Genomic DNA, 21,922 nt, shown 5'->3' with positions numbered 1-21,922 from the left:
AGAGATTTTTCCAACTGACAGATGCTAGTGGTGTGTGTTTGTTGTTTTGGTTTGTTTTGGTTTGTTTTTTCTTTTTCTTTTTTTTTCTTTTAATTGTCTGAAATCAGTTTTGACTTCAGCAGGGCCTCACATGCACTGATTGCTGCAGCTGTTTCCTGATACCTGTTTTCTCTAACCTAAAACCAGGTCCCGGTCTAGATCCCGTTCAAGGTCCCGAGGAAGAAGGTATTCTCGGTCACGCAGTCGGAGTCGCGGTAGGAGGTAGGGTTCTGGCTGTTGTGTTTTAATTCTTTTTCTTTCTTCTCCCTCTCCCCCACAGTTTCTCATACTCCTTGAGAAAAGTACCTTGCAGTAATTTTGGTTGTTTTTTGCCTTTGTTTTGTAGATCGAGGTCAGCTTCCTATCGCAGGTCCAGGTCAATCTCTCCTCGTAGGTATAGATCATTTTCACCCCGCAGATCTCGGTCTGGTTCTTTAAGGAGATCAAGGTACGTGTTTTCCGTTAAGCCCACAACATTGTTAAGAGGAACATAAGTGTCGGAGTTATATTTTGCAGTCCGTGTGTTTGCAGGAACCTTCATGGTGTTACATCCCTGAGAGCTATTCTGAAAGCTTTCTTTGAAGTTAGAAACATAAACATATAATTTTGGAACTCCTGGTTTTGAGCTTTTTTTTTATACTGTACCAAAGTTACAGCCTTGATATGTGGTTAAAGTGTCCTACTTCAAGGATACAGGGTGTAATTATGCTTAGTCGACTAGGGCAGTGTGATTTCTTATGTGGTTGGTTGTACTGACCAAATGTACTGCAGCTTTCTAATAATAAAAGTTACTTCTGAAAAACAAATAGTTCAAATAGTATTCTTTGTCTTTTATGATACTGACCTCAGAGAACTTTATCTCAGCTGTATGAATCATGTAGTAGTAGTAGTAGTTGAACTTTCACTGTGTTGGGTTTTTTCTTTTTTTCTTTTCTTTTTTTTTTTTTTCCCCTCTAGATCTAGATCCAGGTCACGCTCAAGGTCTCGATCTGTTGTATGGCCTCGAAGCAGGTAGGATACTTGTTTTAATTCAAACTAGTAATAGTTTTAGGTTTTTGGGGGATTTTTCTTGGTGTTTTGCTTTTTCCTCCCCAGGATAGTTTGGCTGGAAGGGTTAGAAAGTTGTGCAGCGTAGTAATGTTCACATTTAATAATTTATGCTTTTTCACAGGCTAAAGTAGTGGTCGATTTCTTGTGATAAACATGAATTTGTTTTGGTTTGTGGCTGCTATCTTTGTATATTTAGCCATAAACAAAGCATATATATGATTTAAGGTCTGTGGAGAGAAGTTCTGAAAACTAGTTAATGCCTATGCATGTAAAGAATGCTTGACTTTGTGTCCTGCAGGAAATGCTGTTCAGGTTTTTCTTGGCATGTTTTTTTGTAAACCCCAAATGCTGGGGAAAAAACAGAAGCGATGAGATGGTTGCCACTACTGACTGAACTCTTGCTTACAGCTTTTCAGCTTTGCCAGCTCCAGTTCTAAGAGTCAGATAAAATTAAATTGCTGTAGTGCTAAGAACTACATTACATGGGGTAGGACGCTTGACTTCAGAGGCAGGACCATGAGTCCTAATTGCACAGGTAGTGTTTTGAAGGACTTGTCTGACATGTAGCCCTGGTTTTGTGGATCTGGATGTTTTCCATGCTGAAATGGAAGTTAAGGAAAATGGGTATAGAGTAAATGTTCCTGCATTAATTTCCTCTATTCTTTGTAGTAAGTCTTAGTTGGAAGAAGGGTGAAAGAGTAGGCTAAAAATGTGATGGACATGTGAGCCGATAAGTTGGAGGAAGTTGTCTTTTGTTTTGCATTAGAACCAGGGAAGAGAAATGTTTTTTTTAGGGGTCTGCCAGCTACTTTAGGACTTGCACATTGAGGCTTTAAGGGGGTGATGATTATTATTACTAGAGCTGTGCTGACTTATTGCTCATACAGACCTGTAATGCAGGAGGTGACTAGCCAGGCTCAAATTGCATGCTGCTACTATGGAAGAATCTGGGTACTGCTGATGTTGCATGGTGACTTCTAGTTCTGGGACAGTCATGTTCCTGCATGAAGGACTTGGTACTCATATTGAAATTTCTGAGGAATGCTGACTTTGCATAGGTCTGCAATTGCAGTGGTGAGAAGTGGTAGTTCAGGACTGGAGTTACAGAAGCATTGTGAAAACTCCAGCCAGTGCTGGTCCTGTGCTAATACTGCAAAACACTAGTACGTAACCGGTGCTGCTTCTAGAGCTTTTGATCTCCAGTCCTGCTTTGTTGCTGTACCTCTTGAAGGGGGATTTGCCAACAGCTCTTGTAGTAAGATGATGCTCTTGTGTGCTGCCTTCCTGTATTTATTGCCAGAGGAAGTCATGCTCATGCTACAAAATACAGGTTCTGTGTAACTGTGATACAGTAACAAAATTAGTGGTTATAGTGTTGGGAACTGCGAGGGAGGATGGCTTAGCATAGCGACCAGAGAGATTTCAAAGCAGTGGCACGTAACTCTTTGTTTAACTTATGCCAACAGTGTCCACGTAGTATTTTTGTAAATTAATAGGCCAGGTAAAGGTGAATCTCCCATCATGCTTTAAAAAGAGTTTTGAGCAGAAATAGAGTAAAATTTTCTTACTTTTTTGACTAAGTTTATTAAACAACTGATTATCTTGAACACTGAACTTTCTGATGTTCAGTAATACCACCTGCCTGAATTCTGACTCTAGGAGGACAAATATTTTCTAAGTAACAGCAAATACTTGAGCTGGTAAAGTAACATGATAAATGTGGGAGGAAAGTATCACTGTTTGAGTAGATTTTAATTTGTAAGATGAACTAGGAATAGTTTGTACATTAGTAGCCAGGTATCAAAAAAATGAAATGCTGTTTTCTTTGGGGTAACTGATGAGAAAGCTATATTACACTTTTATTCAAGTGACACTGGGAACTTGAGCTGAAGAATGCATCTTCAGTGCACATGCTTACCTGTGGCTGATTCCAGGCTCTTAATGTGCTATTAAAAGATTTTTCTAAGATGACACTTGAAACTATTCTTCCCTTTACGGAAGGGATACTTGCAGATGGGGAGAAAGTCTGGGAACCTGGTACAAGGTCTTCTGCTTTGTGAAAGTGGTAGCTGAAGCTTTGCTGGGGAGCTTCTTGTGCTTGTAGTCTTCTCTTCTGAAAGTGGGGTCTCTGGAATAAGAGCTAAAGGATTCTCCTGAAATGTCAGAAAAGCCTGCAACACGAGAGCCTTCCTCTCTGGTTTGTGATGCTATGTAGTATGAATTTGCTGTTGCTGGTTTAGCTAACTTTCATTGTACGTGCATGCCCCTGGCTGCTTTGCTGAGCTTTATTTTTCTCCTGTTGTAGGTCTGGGTCCCATGGTAGATCTAAATCTGGCTTACCTGCTAAAAGGTGAGCGTATAAATGCAAGTAGCACTCAGATTTTTGGTTTTTTTTTTGTCATGATTCAAAATCTCTGCTTGGACCAGTATTTCAGCTGCATGTGGAAGAGGTTTTTTTGGTTTTGGGGTTTTTTTTGTTGTTTTGGTTTTTTAATAACAGATTTTAAAATACTTTATTTTTTCTAATAGCTGATTTTTGTGGGACAGTAGGCAATTCTTTCAGAAGGGTTGTGGATACAGGTTTTTGTTTAATCCATGACTGTGACAAAAAGTGTTTTTTGACAGGATTTGGGGCATATCTTTTCCTACTGTTGTTCCCAACTGTCTGTAGTTCTTAGTCTGCCTGACTCTCCTCTACTTGGTTCACTGCTCCTGCTTTGCAGGATTACTGTGATCATTTTATAGCTGCTTTGAAGCTGTGTGTTGCTCTTTTCCTGAGGACTCTGGCTTTCAGCAGTTTTCCTTCTCAGCTGCAGCTTCTGGCTTAAAGTAATTTGGTATACTTGCTATCTTTTTATGTATTAACATCATCAGACTGTTCTTACTGTTTTTAAACGGTCAAAAGTGGTTACTGTGTGTATACAAGTTTACCACATTGATTTGTTCTGTTTTTTTGTTGTTGTTTTTGTGGTTTTTTGTTTGTTTTTTTAACAGTCGCTCAAAGTCCAGATCACCATCTCCAAAGAGAAGGTAGGAATATCTTAAAAACTGGAGCGTGCCATACAGTTACATAGCAGTAGTGTCTGGAGTGGTTGCTATAGAAGTTAACATGTGCAAGGATGTGAAAGCTTAAGTGTGGGGGTTTTTGGGGTTTTTTTGTTTTGTTTTGGTTTTTTTCACTTAATTTGTCAGCTAAGAAAAACTGAAGTTTTATGGGCACTTCCTACTGCTGGTAGTCAGAACTTCATGATAATAACTCTAAGGTAACCTACTTCAATGAATTTTGAAAGGACAACAGAAAACATGGGCAAATAAGAATTAACTGTCCCAAAGCTCATGAGGAATTTAAAATCTGGGGAAGAAGTGAGTAATGTAAAGTATGGAGCAAAGTGTGAATATGTGGTAGGATTAAATTCTTTTTTTTTCCTCACAGCTGGCTCTCAGTCATTTGCACAGCTGCCAGGTTTTGCTATGCACTGTAAAAAAAAAAAAAAAAAAAAAAGGCGAGTTTTCCTATGTAATCAGAGAGGTATGTGCTGGAATTTACGTAGTCTGAGATAGGGCTACCCATTAGGCACTAAACTGGAACTGTGTAGGTTATGGCAGAGTAAGAATTCCTCTGCAGAGCTGGAGCACAGGCTTCAAGGTGCTTTCTGAGCAGGCTGGATGTCTCTTACTGTGCCTGCTCTTTCCAAGCTTAAAGCAGTTGTTCCCTATAAAGGTATAAAATGTGACATTTTCTCATTATTCATGATCTGTAGATGAAAACAGTGTGGGGAAGGGCATTATGAAGCTGGGGTGGGGAGGGCTCCTAGGCAGAGGAAAACCTGGGGTAGCATGCATGGCTTCTGTTGGCTTAGCTGTAGGAGTTGCTCTTAATCTTTTTCTTTCCCTTTCAGTCACTCACCATCAGGAAGCCCTTGAAGGAGTGCAAGTCCTGGAAGAATGGATTCAAATTCAAAAAGTTTAAGAAGAAAATTTATTTTGTTTACATTATTATAAGGGATTTTGCAGTGTCTTTATAAATGTAAGGGCTTAGTCCTAGAAGGCTGTTTCTATTGGCTAACAATTGGCATGAATCTGATCTTTTAAAAGTCTTAATAGTAGACTAATGCAAAACTCTTTTGTTGTGTTAATGTTCTGTGATCTGGAAAGGTTGGGCTTTTTTTATTGGCGCATTGAAATAAACTGTGCATTTCTAACTAAGAAATATTTTGTGATAACCCTGCTGTTTCTGTTAATATTTGGGTAGCTGAAGCAGGTCATGTGCCACTATGCTGAAAAGCAGGAGGCAGGCTGTTACAGGCACTTGTGAGCTGAGCCTAGTGCAGCAGCCAGTCAATGGCTGTCCCACAGGTGTGTTCCTGCGGTAGGACCTCATTCCTGCAGAGCACCGATTAGAGTGAAGAGGTACCAGGACCCACTGTCATTCTTGCTGTTTGATCTTGAATGTTGTGGTGATCTGTACCTTGTGTTTTTATTTGCACCTCCTCAAAGCTCAGTGAAGCTGAAAACCTGTCTGGAGGTGCTTGTACACTTGATGATTTGACTTTTTAAAAAATAGCCCACAAAGGGCATTAACAGATGGAAAAAAAACAAGGAATGTGTCCTGTCAATTAAAGGACCAGTGAACTTCTCACCTAAAGGTATGTGGAGTACTTCTGGAATGTAAACTGTTGGAAGTAAATATTTTTAGAAGTCTTGTTTTATGTCCTAGTTGTTCAAATAGTACTACGTTGTGATAATTGCAGTAAATTGGCAGTTCTGGTGCAGAAGACAATACGTTTAGATACTCTTTTTTAGGAAACTAAGGCTTTTCTTACAAATTGAAGGTCACAAGCAGAACCTGTAGGTCATGTTTAAGCAGCAGTACATTTGGAGAATCAAGAGCTCATGTTACACCTGTCTGACCTGATCTGCCTGGTCACATCTTCTCCTTTGGCAGTGAAGTGTAACCAAGGGCCTCGCTGCTGTCCTGATCAGTTGTTGCTTTGGGAAACTGGACTCTAGTTGCCTGTCTACAGATGGTCCCCATCTCACCAGATAGGTTACTGAAGGATTTAATGTAAGTATGATAAAACTAGTGCAAGGCATTTGCCAGTTCGATTTATCTTTGCAGCTATTATCAGACTAGTAAGGAAGTCAGAGTGCCAGATGATTTTGACTTAAGTCTTCCTTATGCTATGTTCTGGCCTATGTTGCTGTGCCTTACAGGCCACCGAGGAACAGTAATTCTCTTGGGGCTTCTGATTTGTCCACAGCAGGTTGATACTCTGCTGTTAGAGCAGAGCACTGCAGCTGTGCATGGGCACCCAAGCCCAGGTTTTCAGATGAACTTGCATCATTGTTGCTTTACAAGATGTCCAGGTATTAAAAGAACGATAATGAGCTACTATATGTGACTTCGCAAAGACTCTTCCTGTGTACTACAGTATGTGTTTGTCCTGTCCTCCCTCCTCTCTCTTCCCTGTGCGCATTTTAGTGTATTGTGGATAAGTGACTTTCCTTGATGATGATGGTGCAATTAATATTCTGTTATAACCGTAGTCCATTATAAGCTGCAGAAGAGGGAGCTGGAAGCGACAGCATTAAACTAGGGTGACCCAAAAGCCATTGCTGACACACTCCTGGGGGGGAGTATTTATTTGGTTCCCTGCTCCATTGCAGTTTACAGCATCAAATTGCCCCATGCAACAGTGCTTTTAAAGGGGGGTAGCTTTTTCTCTTTTTTTCCCTCTGTACTGCTGAAGCAAGCTGACTCCACAATAAACCTGCAGACTAAAAATTCTTCTAGTGATACCTTTCTTTTCAATGCTTACCACTCAGAGTATTGCAAGGAAAGGGAGTATGCATCTATGTGCTCAGGCGCAGAGGAGGAGGGTTGCTGGGGCAAGCTTTGGTGAGCAGCAGGAGGCAGCTCCCAGGGTGGAGGTTGGAAAAGGAACCACTTCAGCTGCTGCTGGAGAAGGGGAGCGGCTCTTCTCATACCTCCGAGGGAGGTCTATGGTCATTTGTAGTAGCACTGCCACTGTGTTTGGTGCTTGTCATCTGTAGTTAATGTGGGTCATCCTGGTGTTAGAGACCGCTGCCTCAGACAGTTCCAGCTGTACTGGAGAGCACAGCAGCTGGGCTCCAGCTGTGCACCTCAGGCGTTGGACTGGCTGATCCTGTCTCAGCCATTTTGCAGTATTTTACGCTTTTACTCTTAAGGGGAAATGGAGCTGTCACATGGACTGGCACTGGTTTCAGGGGCTGAACATACCTGCTGAAGGAAGCAAGTAATAAAATCACTATGCCTAGTCCATGAAGCCATGTTAGTGTGTATGCGATTTGTGGGAAGTGGGCCTGTTTTGGGAGTGGATAGGACACTATTACGTAGAAACCCTCCTAAAGTAACAGCTGGTAGTGCAGCCTAAGCAGTGAGACACAAGGGATGTGCTCACAGTTCAGTATCCACTGTCATCTTTTGATTGTATCCACTGATGTGTGCATTGTTCCCTTCCCAGCCTTGCCCCTTCTGCCACCAAGTCCTCCCTCCAGCAGGGTGGATGCTGCTAATTCTCACCTGCTACATCACCTCACCTTCACTTTGGGATAGCTTAGGTGGAATTTAGCATGTATTTGGGGGAAGAGTCATACAGACCCTGCTGAAGCACCAGTTTCCATCCAAAACAAGCACTCCCTGATGGCTGAGAAATTTATTTAAGAGGATCCCACTTTGAAAGTGAGGTGAATAAAATGGAATCTGTTGCTGTTTCACTCCACAGTCAATCTGAACAGAAACAGTATTTGCTTACCCTGACTGGCATGGCTGCCAAGCACACACGGAAGCAATACCATATCTAACAGTCCTGCTTCACACGGAGCTAATGGCTGACAACACACTGTATGCCTCTGCCGTGCTTTAATACCCTGCCCCAGGATTCCTAGGCCTTGAGCTCTTCACTAAACCACAGGGAAAAAAAAAAACAACAAAACATAAACAAACCACCACAAGTATCCAGGTGCACAGTTAGAGGTGTATGGTGCTACTACTGACGAACATTAAGCTATGGGAACAGCTTAGCCTGCTGCAGTTCAACATACCTGCAGAGATCATTCTACTGCTCTGGTATGTTGGGTCTTGGTACTCGTGTCTTCTTCCTCATGCCAGAGTGTGTTGCTGTGAAACTGCTTCTACAGTCAAGTGTGGGTCTGTGGTTGTGTGTGGGGTTTTTTTAAATGGAACTAGTCCCCAGATGATGTGCCTCCTGTTCATCATTCCTCAGCCTGAAGGTTAGTTCTAGGCAGGGCTGGTGGTAGAGACAGCCTTTACTCTGGTTTTACTATTACAGGTGACAGCAAAGTTATTTCACTTAAGACACTTGCTATTATTTGCAATTGCTAGTATATCAAGCAGCTCAGCTGTAGCAATGCTTAGTATTGCAATTAAGCAATGTTAAAGGGAAGAAGTTACTGTTCATTATTACTGCAGCATTTTGCCACACTTGTCTGTAGCAGTCTATGCTCCAGAGCAGGAGTTTGGCTAAAGGTTTCCAAAAGTAGGACTTTCTCCCAGCTGTGCAGGGTGGCAGGGGGACCACCACCCACCAGAGGAGGCTAACAGTAAGCGATACCATCCGCCAAAGGGTCCATTTTTAATGCACTGCAGCAGCCCATCTCATCCGTTTTAGTTTTTCAGAGTGTGGGGCAGGGCCTGGAAAAGCCCAGCTTTTGGGGAAACATCCACACTGTCCTGGAGTTTTTACACTGTAACCAGAACAGCCTGCATTGATCCAACATGTGACTCCAACTGATCCGGTACGGTCTCCTTGCCAGAGGATGCTCTCAATCCATTTCAGAACCCTTGCTGTGAATCAAAAGGTGCTCACCTTTTTAAGGGCTTTGGGTTGAACCATAAGCAAATTGATCCCTGCTCAGCCAAGACCGATTACCTCAGTGACATCTTGGCTAAAATGAATAAATGAGTTTAAATCAATTTGGGAGCAGCATATGATGTCACATGCTGCCTCAAGACATTACTATTACAAGAAGCAGCTAGGTAGCAAGTACTGCGAGCATATAGCCTTTAAAAAAAAAAAACAAACACGTTACTTTCTTACTTGGAGGTTTCTATTCCTCCTGGGAGAGTTGCCATTTTCCCATTTCCGAGAATGTACTGTAAGCCACCTTACTTTCAACAAGTGAGCTCTCTACAAACAGGGGGAGAAAAAATACAAACTAACAAACCAAACACCAAAACCTGTCAATAGTACAGTTGCCAACTTGGTCTTCCAGAGATCGGCGCCATGTGTTGGAGCAACAAATACATCAAGACACTGATGTGACTTGGTCTGTTCTGAGGCAATAGCAGTCTTTATAGACAGCTGTTCTCACGTTACTGTGTGGTCACAAGCTTTACAATCATACCGATGATCTGAGATCCACGGGGGCACATGCATAAATCCATGCTGGGATTCTTGATTTTATCCTGCAATAGCTGGTCTAGTTCACAGCGCAGCTCTTTCACCAGCTCAGCCACCTAACACATATGGTAAAACACAGAGGCAAGCATAAGGCTCATGAAATGTATCTCTTGCGTACTAAACACAAGCACAGCTCTGCAGCATGCCCACGATTAGCCCTCCCTTTCCTTACCTGGTGAGAGGCAGCCACAAACCGTATCCAGCCATCATCAAGAGAAATGACAAATTCTCCCTTCTGCAGCTGCATGTGAACCTGCCCGCCTCCAAGCAGGACCAGTGGGTACACTGACACCATACTGCAGTCTCGAATGAACACGCGGCTGGTCTTGATTTTCTCGTGATACACCAGGTAGGGGCTCTCAAAGTGCCTAGTCTGGAACACGTACACAACATCCTCGTTAAAGTGCCACCTCTCTTCCTACCCGCTCAGGCAAATATGGGCCTGCCTGCCTGCCTCTTCTATGACTGCAAAGACCAGCAAATGTGCGTAAAATGCACTGGCATGATTAACAGACTCTCTCTGACCTGTAAGAGCTGCCAATAAACTTTGCCAGTTATGTCTTGCTCCTTCCCACTTTGCAGTTTGCATGTGAGAAATTAGCTAATTCATCAACGTTGCTTGAAGGCCCCAGGTTCTCCATTTCATGCTAAGGACATTTTCACGTGCATGTTTGTTAGGCTCTTTCAAATCAAGTGTGATGGACAGTTCAAAGCCTTTATAACCCAAATATGTGATCAATGATTAAAAAACTACTTTTTAAAAGCAAGTAATTTATATCCTGGAAGAGCAATGAATTAGCCAATATGAAGACAAGACTTCATGAGACAAATATGACCATATATCATGGCAGAAAGAGAGGAGCTCTTATCTAAGTATTAGTTGTTAAGCTGGAAAGGAAATTAACTTCCAAGTTTGAGGACACAGGAAGAAACAAACCAGAGTATGTCCCTGAATTATTTAACAATAAATAGTATTTTAGCTGAAAAGACAAAGCCTGGGGACGGGCGGTGGGGAGAAGTCATCTACATGTATGAAGGTGCTACACACGTGCATGCAATCTCAGTCAATAGCAAGGAGAAGCCAGGGGAGCATTTCAACTGCAACGTTTTTGTGTGCAGCTTTGCAGATGCAGCTTAAGGAAACATGATCTCGGGGGTTACTGCATCTGCTAATTCCATTCCAGAGGCTGGAGTTTAACTGTGTGCCCAAGAGGACATGCTCTTAACTCAGGAACGCACCAGTGTTTACAATTCTAACAGGGGACTGTTCAATCATGAAGTGTTTTCTTTAACATCAATAGGGAGCCTCACTGTAATCTCAAGTGCTCAAGCACAGGTGATTTCTTTTATAAATAAGAGCATGCTTTGCAGAAAAAAAATCATTCTGACCTGATAATTCACAGATGAAGGGTGAATGTGAACATAACCATCATTTTTGGTAACAAACTTCAGCTCCTCTGCCTTTGGTTGCATTTTGACGGCTCCTGTACTGGTCTTCTGGTATTTGCCCTCTGGCTTTTTCACCTGTATGGCAAGATAAAAAGTTGTAAAAATCTGCTGTACCAGAAAACCTTTTTTAACTTGTGTTTTAATTTCATCAAAACCAGAAATTCTCAAGTAGTAACATGTCAAGTCACTAGAGACAGATGCTACACTCCAGGTGCTGTCTAACCCTGACAGTTCAGCCTTCTAAAAAGCTGTAATTCAAAGCAGCTTCCTAAGAACATTTGCTGCTGGCTTCTATATGACACTAAAATCAGCCTGTATGCTCAGCAGCAGCCTCAAGCAATACAAGCTGGAGCTCAGCTGCCTGGCTTTAACACTATAAGCAGCAAGCTTTGTCAACCTAAGTCAGGCTCAAGGCTGCCACAATCAGCCCAGACTGAAAGCAGGCTGTGTGGATGTGCTAGACAGCAGAAGGGAAAAAGAAAAAAACATTCTTTTACCTGGACAACATTGGGATACAGTGCAGCACACAACATAGCTGAGATCAGCTTGATGTTCTCTGCATTTGAATTTGCCTGTGAAATTAATGCATACATTAGGTATTCTACAGGTAAGTCTATAAAGGTAAAGTCCTGCTTCTGGGATGACTGAATTCCTGAATAGCTGTACTGCCGTGCTTTCTAGGGGAGGACCAGTTACTGCTCCTAAGTTCTCAGGCTAGACCTGGGCTGTGTTCCCCCCACTATCAATGGAGCAAACTGGCCACCAACTATCTTGATGCAGTTAGTGCCAAACCGAATTGTTCCCTAATGTCCGGCTACAAAGTGGCTTGCCGCTGAGAGAAAGCAAGCACAAGTTGTCCCAATGTACAGTGAGACTCTACAACTACCAAACCCTTATCACCTCATCACGTAGCCCTAGGAGATCTCTGGCTCCAGAGGTACTGCTTTCTGAAGATTGTCTGCAATGCTTAAATATTTCACTGCCTGCTCTGTAATGTAGTTCTGTGCCCAAAATAAGGCTGGCACTAATCCCAACATTCAGGCCAGGTCATGAGTCAGACCCACGCCTTTCCACCATTTGCTGACTTCTAACATGCGAAATCAGCAGTGTTTCACTCTCTCAAAGGAGCAGGTTTCAGCTCACTTCCACATCTGGGCCTGTTCTTTCTGGGCACATAAGGCCTCATGCAATTGAGGCACGTACCAGCACATATGATGTACAGGGAGGAAGAATAGAGCAGGTAGGAGATGACTGTTGCCAGTGTGAGATTATAAGGCCAGGCTGTGGCAAGAAGCCTGCCAGTCTAGAGCCAGCCTGGCACCCAGGCCAAATGAAAAACTACAGCATTGTTTTGGAGCACTGAAATGCTATGAATTACCTCTTCTCCCGTGGCATCCAACACGCCATCGCCTCCTTGGGACCACTTCTCAATGTCCCTGGCTCTTAATCCCTCCTTCACAAACCCAATGTCAGAAAGCAGTTCTGTGAATTGCCGTTTCAGACTGGCAATTTCCTACAAACAGACAAAGGGCTGTGATGGCTGCCACACAGGGTGAGAAGAGTCTTCACCAGTCGCTTATTTTTGCCACTAGGACTCTGCCAGTGTCTCAACTGGTCCCTGTGCAAGGCCACAAAAACTGACTTACCTGAAGAACTCTTCCTGACAAAAAGTTCTCCCTGCAGTAGTTGTAGCTTGCCTGAGAGCCCTCGTTGATACTTAAACGCCATCCCTAATTGAGAGGATGGGAGGAAACCTTTAATAAAATATTTCAGCTTGAATTTCAAGCACATCACAGACGTCTCAGAGAGGCTACGAATTTTATGTCACCTTATAGGCCTGGAGAAGAGCCAGGTAGTCGCTGTTTCCTACTGCAAACTCCAACTTCTTTTTGTTTGCTTCTTCCCTTTTATCCCATGGTGACACCTAGACAGGCAGTAACAGATTAAGCATGTTCTTCCCCTCACAACTTAGACAAGCCATTGCAAGAGCTGCATGGCACATAATCTTTGGTATTTTCATAGCAGCTCACAGGTCAGAATGCAAATTTTCTTCACAGATAACAGAAAATACAAGATATTCAAAAATGTCTAGTCAACAGCAGAGCACCTAAGCCCATTGCCCTATCTAACCATAAGAGATCCAAAGGTAAATTTGTGATTGACCAGCTCACAGAAAATATGTCATTTTGGGAAGACCTTTCTGCAGCTGCAGAATGCCAAGATCCATGAAAAACACCATCTGATGAATCTTAGCAAATTAATGGAGCTGAAGCTCAGCTGAGAATGCCTATAATAGAGAAGAGTACAGCAAGTCTAAAATCCACTTGGGTCTGAGAGAAAGAGAAGGTGATGGTAACTCAGCACACTAAAAAAGCTGAATTCAAGTTATTCTATATCAGCATATAGAAACTTACAGCACTTGAAGTCAAAGTGCTGCAGAAAATACCCAATAGGCATATGGAAAACAATATGCAATTAAATAACTAGAACAATCTATTTCCAATTCTTTCACAATTATCAATACAAACTATTTGCGCTACTAACAATAGAAAGACTGACTTTTCATGCAAACTTGTATTAGAAGATGCAGAAGATTAACAACAGTAAGAGCACCTGGAAGTACAGCAGTCGATTCAAAAAGCCAAAGTGAAAGTGAACACACAAACTGAGATCCAGACTGAACTCTGCATTCACAGCTCAGACATGTCAACTTCATCATTATCACTGTTTCGTAATCATTTCTAACTGCTTCTAACTTCTAAATACTTCTAGAAGTATTTCTAACTACTTCTAACTGTACCACTCATTTTCAACTTCTACACCAAATTTGGACAAAATGGACTGGCTGTACTTCTTAGTTCAAAGTAAAACTAACATCCACTCTGTTTCTACTGTTCATTCATAATATAGATAACATTCTTGTCGCTGCTGCATGGTTTTGGTCTTCTGCTTATAACTGGATTTTTTTTAATGAGTTCTGCATTAACATATAAACAGTGTAGGCTAAAAAAGGAGAATTAAAATACTTAAGTGTAGTACACTGCAAGTTACTACAGCATTTTGCTGCTGCATAAAAACATACCACTTTCAAAGCTGGACACACGGTTAAGAATACTTACAAAAGGTGACTTAAAGGCCAGACTGGCTGCTATAGTTAGCGCAGGATCCAGGCAGCGGAATATGGTGCCAAACAGCATTAGCTTGCCAATCCTGACATCAACGGGCAGAGAAGCCAAGTGATATCCCAGAGGGGTGAGCTTTTCATCCGGAGTTAATGCTCCCAAGTCTTGTAGTCGCAGCTTTGATGCTCGCAAAGACTCAGTTCTAGGGGGCTCAATTAGCCGTGACAAGACAGAGTGAAGACTCTGTGCAGAAAACATCTCCAGAATCTTAATTCTTAAGGAGGAAAAAAAAAAAATTTAGAAAGAAGGAAAGAAAGAAAGAAAAAAAAGCGGCTTAGTTCCATACACAGGACAAAAAAGCACGCTTTCATAAAACAAAACAAAACCAAACCAATAGAAAACATACTTCTAAGAACATATTCCCTAGAAGAGGGCCAGGAAGGAATTCCAGTCAAGAAGCAACGTAAAATAATAGCTGGGGTGTGTATAATAATAGTGTAACTCATCCAACCTCACAGACTCTGTAAGAACAGATTCCTATTTAGCACACTAGGGTTTAAAATAAAGTTTGTAAAAAATTAATTCGTGTTGTTTTGTTTCTTCTTCGGACAAAGGTGTGCAACAGTGTGCAGCAGGGATAGGAGGGCCTCTTCATTTAGTATTTGCATGATGGTGGTGCTTGATCCAGGTTGTGGCTTTACTGTAATATGCTGCACAGAAACACTGCAGGAGAGTTTACAGCATAAAGGTACAAACATCTACCGTGGATCTGGAGTACAGGAATGCAACTGTCTTCTCCAGTGATGAGAGATCTGAGAGATCTATCTTTTTCCTAGGACCGGATGAGAGCTAAGGAATGTGAAGAAGGACAGGGAGAATTGGTGGAGGTTGCAATTAGGGGAGTCTCTGGATGCAGAGGCAATGTGATAGTAAGATCTAACAACCAGTCATTTCCAGAGCAAGTCTCCTGGTTTCACAATGTGAGAAAACACTGAGGAAACGAAACACCTTGGTAATAGCATTACACATACTCCCTACAGTGCAGGAAGGAGATTCTGCACGCTGGCTTTTTCAGGCAATACAGGAAGAACAGCTCACCTCAGACAAAGCTGCTCCAAGGGCACTCTTTGTATTTCTGGTAACTGCTGTTTTATAAGCTGATAGTTATAGTGATGGCTACTGAAAAGATGAAAGCAGACACCTGAGGCTACACGGCCTGCTCTCCCTTTCCTTTGCAGAGCGTTGGCCTTGGACACAAATGTGTCTTCAAGACTTTCCATTCCTTTGCTTGGGTCATATCTACAGGAGAGCAAGAAACAGGCTTATATTCACAGGTGCAGAGCGAACAGGCTGGAGGTCAAGCACGCAAATGCTGCCAACTTCTGTACGGACACAATTCCCACCCCTGCAGCTGGATCTGAATCTAGGCTGGCTTCCTTCACCTTGCAGCAGCTTTCTGCAAATCAAGTTCCTTCAAGTTTTTCTCAACTCTTTGGAAAGCAAAAGCAGGCAGCTCAAGACATAGAGCAGTCTCCCAGATCACAGAGCCCTGAGAAATGAATCCCAGTACCTTTTCTCTTTCATTTTTCCAGAATCAATCACATAGACCACATCATCAATGGTGACAGATGTTTCTGCAATGTTTGTAGAGATGATGATTTTGATAACTCCTGCAGGAGGCCTGAGGAACACAGACTGCTGTTCTTCACTAGACAGTGAAGAATGAAGCGGATAAACAACACACCTGGAAGGACAATATGACAGCATGCTCAGTGCATCTCCAGCCTGTTCCCTCTTGGGAACAACCTGCTTGCACACACTTTTGCCTCACTAGTACTAGACACTGCCCACGGCCATTCAAAGCAATATAATACCAGCAAACCTATCTGCTGTATCACCTTTTTCACATAGAATCATAGAATCATTTAGGTTGGAAAAAACCCTTAAGATCGTGGAGTCCAACTGTTAACCTAAACCAGCCAAGGCCACCACTAGACTATGTCCCTAAGTACCACGTCTACATGTCTTTTAAACGCCTCCAGGGACGGTGACTCCATCACTTCCCTGGGCAGCCTGTTCCAGTGCCTGAAAACTCTTTCGGTGAAGAAATTCTTCCTAGTATCCAATCTAAAGCTCCCCTGGTGCAACTTGATGTAGTTTCTTCTTGTTCTATCACTGGTTACTTGGGAGAAGAGACTGACCTCCACCTCACTACAACCTCCTTTCAGGTCGTTGTAGAGAGCGAAAAGGTCTCCCCTCAGCCTCCTTTCCTTCAGGCTAAACAAACCCAGTTCCCTCAGCCGCTTCTCCTAAGACTTGTGCTCTAGATCCTTCACCAGCTTCGTTGTCCTTCTTTGGATAAGCTACAGCACCTCAATGTCTTTCTTATAGTGACGGGCCCAAAACTGAACCCAGTATTCGAGGTGTGGCCTCACCAGTGCCGAATACAAAGGGACAATCACTTCCCTAGTCCTGCTGGCCACACTATTTCTGATTCATGTTCTAAGGGAAGGTGGAGAAGTTTACGGAAGGGACAGGTCTTGAAATAGAGTTGAGCAAAAATTCTGCCTCTTTTGAAGAGTCTAGAATCTGCCATTTATAATGCCAGACTGGAAGAAACCACCCCAGCTAACCTTGCCACGGACATCTACGTAAAAGCCATTGAGTCAAGGAGATCCAATTACACCTCCATGTAACAATCTAAGACCAAACGCAACCACAACTGAATGTGTCCCAGCAACACTGTGAAACAGAACAAAGGCCAAGGTGAAGTTTTCAACAGTCCACTGGATCACACAGAGTACAAAATGGAGAACACTCATCACTAGAGTCTCCAAGAACTTCAACAACTAACCTTCCTGAGTTGAGGACAAAAAACAAAGGGCAACCCAGTAAGATGGCAGAAAAGGAATTACCCTGACTGGAGTCAAGACCTTCATAACACAAGCTGTCTTGCACATTTAATAACCTTTATTTATCCCTGGATAAAGGCAGACTTTGTGCAGGAAGCTACTCTTTATTCATGGGTAAAGACCAACAGTTTTGGAGCTTTTCTGCCTTACCTCTGACTGTGCCTGTTATTAAAAAGAGCATTAGACTGGAGCTGCTCATAAAGCATCTTAATTTCTGCTAGACCAGGCAAAAATATCAACACAGCACCTATATACGAAGATTAAAAAAAAAAAAAGAAAGAAAAATATCACTCAACAGAAAGGACAGCATATTTTATCAATATGCAGAAGGTCCAAGTCAAAACTCCAGCTCAGTTTTGCAATTATTGTACAAAAACCACACAGGCTGCACCAGTCCCGCACCAAGCATTTTCCAAAGTAGACAATTCTCTCACCTTCCCCGTCCCATGTATACCATGGGCTTTGTTACTCAGCCAGAACTTTATTTTTTTTCAAAAATAGTTAGTAACTACAGAAACTCTGCATGCAAAACATTAGCTTTGGGCTGACTATAAGCGCACAGCCTCCATGAATCTACTTTTGTTTCTCTCTCAAGGACAATGAAATTACCTGGGGGGTATGAATGTCTGCCAGCAACTATCCACTCCAGCAAGGCTTCAATTAATTCCAGATTAACTTTGTCCAAGTCCATGACAGACATTGTTTTTAACACGGTCTTGTTAACCCCTGGGAAAAAAGAAATAAAATACACAGTAAGTCCATCTGTTGTAAAAAACATCTGCTGGATGCATTGAACCAGTGTGGCTGCACAACCAACCACACTGTGGTTTAAACAGCATCTGGCTTAGACCAGACAGAGGTAGCTCCGTAAGTGACTCAAGGCATCACATTCCCCCTTCCAGGCTTTCCTCTGTTTCAGCTCTTCCCTTCCTTTCTCATGCCTTACTGGGGCTCACACCTGCCCTGTGCACAGCCTGGACCAGAATTCATCTACTAGCAGAACAACATGCCCACATACTAGTCGTAAGAGGAGCTGAAAGCCTTCATATGGCCACTTACAGATACCTCCAGGACTACCTTCTCAAGCTCTCTCTTCTCCCTTTCAATGTTTCTTACATCAACTCAAAAAGACACCCAGATTCCCTTACTCTTCTGAGATGGTAACTGTCTAGCAGGAATCTGAAGCTTTTAGGCAATGGCTGTCACTCGATACCATTGTGGAGCTCACTATAAGGGTGTGCAGGGAGGAACTCTTCAGGACTAAACACAAGGAGGATTTTGATGATGACAAAGTGGGAAGTTCATGGAAAAGTCTGCCTTTCTTATTAAGCTATTTACAGAGTGACAGAATTTCTCAAGGAAGGCTTGTCATGCTGAAGTTACCTCCTTGAAGTGGGCAGATACATGCTGTGCTTTAAGCAAAGCTGCTCCAGCAAGAACAGATACAGAGAAGGAAGTGGAATTAACAAGGCATCTGAAAAGGAGTGGAAACTGACAGTAGCTGAAAACTGTCCATTTTTAGATGCCAAAACCAGTTTTCAGCCAAGATGTTTGTTCTAGTTTAAGAGAACAATGGTAGGTTTTTGGTTTTGGTGTTTTGTTTTTTTTTAAAGGTGGTAGGAGGTTTCTGATCTCATCTAGTAGTAGTAACCTGCTTAACTTCACAAGTACAAAACTCTGAATTATACCACATGCATTCAACATACAATATTATATGCTAACATACCACGTTGGCTGGCAAACGTTATATACCAATTTATTAGATTTAAGGAGCTCACCTTTATATCGTGTAAGGAGCTGTTTCAGAGTTAATTTTTGGTCTGGGTCTGAATCTCTGACAACTGTGTCAGTGCCTTCCAGAATGCCAGCACGTCTCAGGTCCTCCTCTACTTCTTCAAATGCAGTTCTTCTGTGTCTTCCATTCTGTTTGTTTTCTTGCTTTGTCTTGCGCCTGTAGGGACTACTGTCCTCTAAAACATACCTGAACAGCAGAAGAACATTTAGTGGCATGTAAAGAAGCCTAACAGTCTCCTAAATAATTAGCTACAGAGAAAGGGTATCAAAAGCATTTATATATAAATCTGAGAGGAACTTTGTACAAGTGGGTTACAAAATCATAGACAGTATCAAGGTCAAGATGTCCTTCTATACTGGGACGTTACTCTTCTAAAAGCTGTGATGCAAAAGACTAGGACTGCAAACTCAATCTTGACAGCTAAGTGGGCAGCTCAGAGCAACAAGCTGAAAGTAATTTACAATAGCTGATCAATTTACTATCTGGAATATCTGAGCTGCTGTGACTCTCCACTAACTACAAATGGTAACAGGAATCTGGTACCGGAGCTGCAAGGTAGGGCTTACAGAAAGGAACTGTTTGGTATCCTGCATTTTTCACCTTCAGTGCTGAAATCTACCTTCAAATTTCTTTTGCTTGCCAATATCTAACCACTACTGAAACAAGGAAAGCACGAGCATGACAAACTCTCCATGGCAAAGCTCACCTTTTCTTGAGTACTTATGTGGTATCTAATGCAGAAAGTCTTGTTTTGGCATGAGATCCTAGACCCCACTGCAGTATAAGAAGTATGGTTTAAAGTAAATGCTTTAGTAGAACTCCCAGACTGCAGGTGACAGAGAAGATTTGAGAGGATTTAATTTTTAAATCTATGCACAGAACTACTGCAGTCTCAAGGTCAATAGTGCAACCTCAAAGGCCAAAGACATCTGAGAATGTTTTGCAATTTCATACCTTGTCATTGCAATCACATCTTCCAGAAAAAACTGATCCACAGGAAATGTTCGACCTGAAAGGAAACATGAGAATAAATCTACGTGCCCACAACACACAGAAAAAAGACAGAAGATGGTTATCATTTCACACAGGTTATTATGTCATACTCTGGCTTGACAGCTCTCATCTATACTGCACTCTTCAACACAACTTCTGTCTAGGACAAACAGTGGATGTTTTCCAAGCGTGGTTTGGTAACATGCACTTATACAGTCAGAGAGGGGCTGATACACTTACAGGAACATATCCATGAGGCTACGTGTTTCTGTCATGCTCCATGTAGTAACTCAGCAATTTAAAAGGCATATTTGGCTAAATGTGTACACATCCAGCTGGGTCCTCTCACTGCTTCTTTTTCACAACGACAGAGATTTGTCTTTTGGGGAAGGAAATTCTGCTGGTACAGAGACAGCACAAAAAAGGCTCCATTTCCAAGTCTTCCCTCTCCTAAACCTCATTGGTCTTTCCTTCTAAGCCCTTGGAATCATAGTTCTTGTATAAATCCTCGTCTTGCCACTTTGCAAATTAGCCCCCTGCACTTAAATTGAGAAACACTTTGCAAGCAGAAATACTGAAAACAAATCCCTAAAACAATAAACGTGACAAGATAATAAAAATGGTTTTCACCTGGTATGTTAATAACTGGACAGGAGTTAAAGTATTGAGAAAAAAGCTCTGCATTTAAGGTGGCACTCATCAGTATAATGCGCAGGTCTGGCCTCTGAACCATTATATCCTTCAAAACCAGCAGCAAGAAGTCACTGAAGAAAACAAGCAAAGACATTTGGATTTCCTCAGTGTTAACTCTGAGTATCTTTTTTTCCTCCCCATTCTGTGTGCCTTCCTGGTGTTCTCGATAGCACAGTGATACCATCACAGAAGCATGAGCTTCTCAGAATGGCTGGAGGCTAATATTGCAGTAAATTAATGGAAGGCAACCTGCTTACTTTTTGGTTGTCCCTTACTAGATTGTCAGGATTACTTGGCAAACAACAAAAAGCTCTAGCTATCTTACAAATTAATTACATTAATGACAACACAAGAACATTACGTAACAAATTAACTCAAACTAACAGATGAGTCCTTTTTGCTCCTCTTCCTCACTGGAAGAGTTGTTTAAACTCACCCACTCTTCCTCGCTCACTGTATTCTTTCCTACATATTCATAGTTTTTGTGGCACGCCTAGAAGACTGGCTTGAAGCAATTTTAGATGAGAAGGAAGAAGAATCCTTGAGATGTAAGCCCTTTTATGAGGCTAAAATAATAAACTGAGCTGTAGAACAATGGGTCACAGTCAAAGCCTCCTGGTAGCCCACTGCATTGCAGTGTTTCACAAGGAAAACATCAAAGAAAAGGATCCTTGCCACTGACATTATCTTTTGCCTGGCAGCAGCAAGTAAGTGGGGTAAAACTGCAGGAGGCTGGAGCAGGACAGGTAGAGACTGTCTAGAACTAGTAAAAGCTATACACTAGAAGAAGATGTGAACACTTGTCCCTTGCAGGTGCTCTGTTGAAGCCTGCATCAGGAGAAATAATTCCCAAAAGGGCACATGAAGAATTCGGGTATTTGGTAAAAGCTGAAACAGGGGAATAAGAAGCAGACAACTGTGGTTAAAAGGTTACTTAACCCTCCAGCCCCATCCAAAACCACTTTTCAACACCACTGCAATGTGATGGCAGATTGGAGGCACAGAAATTTAAGAGACATGCTTTCTTTGCAAGCTGCTGCAACACAGCTTCCTACTGCCCAAAGATAAGAACCTTTTTTTTTTCCACTTTATTGCCACAGGATCAAAAATTCTGACTTCAGTTACTTGCACCTTAGTCACCTTTATCCTTCTGACTATGTTTCTTCATTTTGCTTATAAGAGATTACTTACCTTTCTTCTGTTCTTTCGTGAACTTCATCAACAATAACATGTGTGATTCCCTGCAAAGTCAGATCTCCTTCCAGCCTTCTCAACAGCACACCAGTAGTGCAGTATAAGAGTCTGGTAGCTGAGGACTTGAACGGTAAGACAAAGCATTCAGTTGACTTTGTGCAACTTAACATAGTGCAAAGAGAATATGCGTTGCTGTAAAGCATTTGGTTT

At 42.2% G+C, this 21,922-nt stretch overlaps 1 protein-coding gene and 1 long non-coding RNA gene across 3 annotated transcripts in view; one reads left to right on the top strand and one right to left on the bottom strand.

The window, feature by feature from the left end:
- Positions 1–5: 5 nt before the first annotated feature.
- LOC104168093 lies at positions 6–5,297 on the top strand. 2 transcript variants are annotated; one of them, XR_696509.1, is made up of 6 exons: positions 183–261; positions 386–487; positions 997–1,050; positions 3,395–3,439; positions 4,084–4,119; positions 4,989–5,297. It is a non-coding gene; the product is annotated as an uncharacterized LOC104168093 (long non-coding RNA). The 2 variants fall into 2 exon arrangements; XR_696510.1 differs by lacking the exon at positions 3,395–3,439 and having other exon boundaries at positions 6–261; positions 4,989–5,295.
- Positions 5,298–9,466: 4,169 nt separating this feature from the next.
- Positions 9,467–21,922, bottom strand: part of DHX57 (DEAH (Asp-Glu-Ala-Asp/His) box polypeptide 57) — an 18,579-nt gene continuing 6,123 nt past the window's right edge. The window contains 16 exon segments of the mRNA XM_009708552.1: positions 9,467–9,610; positions 9,727–9,927; positions 10,944–11,078; positions 11,501–11,575; positions 12,382–12,516; positions 12,650–12,733; positions 12,832–12,927; positions 14,123–14,399; positions 15,224–15,424; positions 15,696–15,869; positions 17,188–17,284; positions 17,647–17,763; positions 18,816–19,018; positions 19,787–19,841; positions 20,456–20,589; positions 21,710–21,834. Of these exon segments, the coding sequence (XP_009706854.1) occupies positions 9,467–9,610; positions 9,727–9,927; positions 10,944–11,078; positions 11,501–11,575; positions 12,382–12,516; positions 12,650–12,733; positions 12,832–12,927; positions 14,123–14,399; positions 15,224–15,424; positions 15,696–15,869; positions 17,188–17,284; positions 17,647–17,763; positions 18,816–19,018; positions 19,787–19,841; positions 20,456–20,589; positions 21,710–21,834 (2,253 nt within the window).

Source organism: Cariama cristata, unplaced genomic scaffold, assembly GCF_000690535.1.
Source record: "Cariama cristata isolate BGI_N322 unplaced genomic scaffold, ASM69053v1 scaffold29889, whole genome shotgun sequence".
Taxonomy (NCBI): Eukaryota; Metazoa; Chordata; class Aves; order Cariamiformes; family Cariamidae; genus Cariama; species Cariama cristata.
This window is presented reverse-complemented; position numbering and strand designations above follow the sequence as displayed.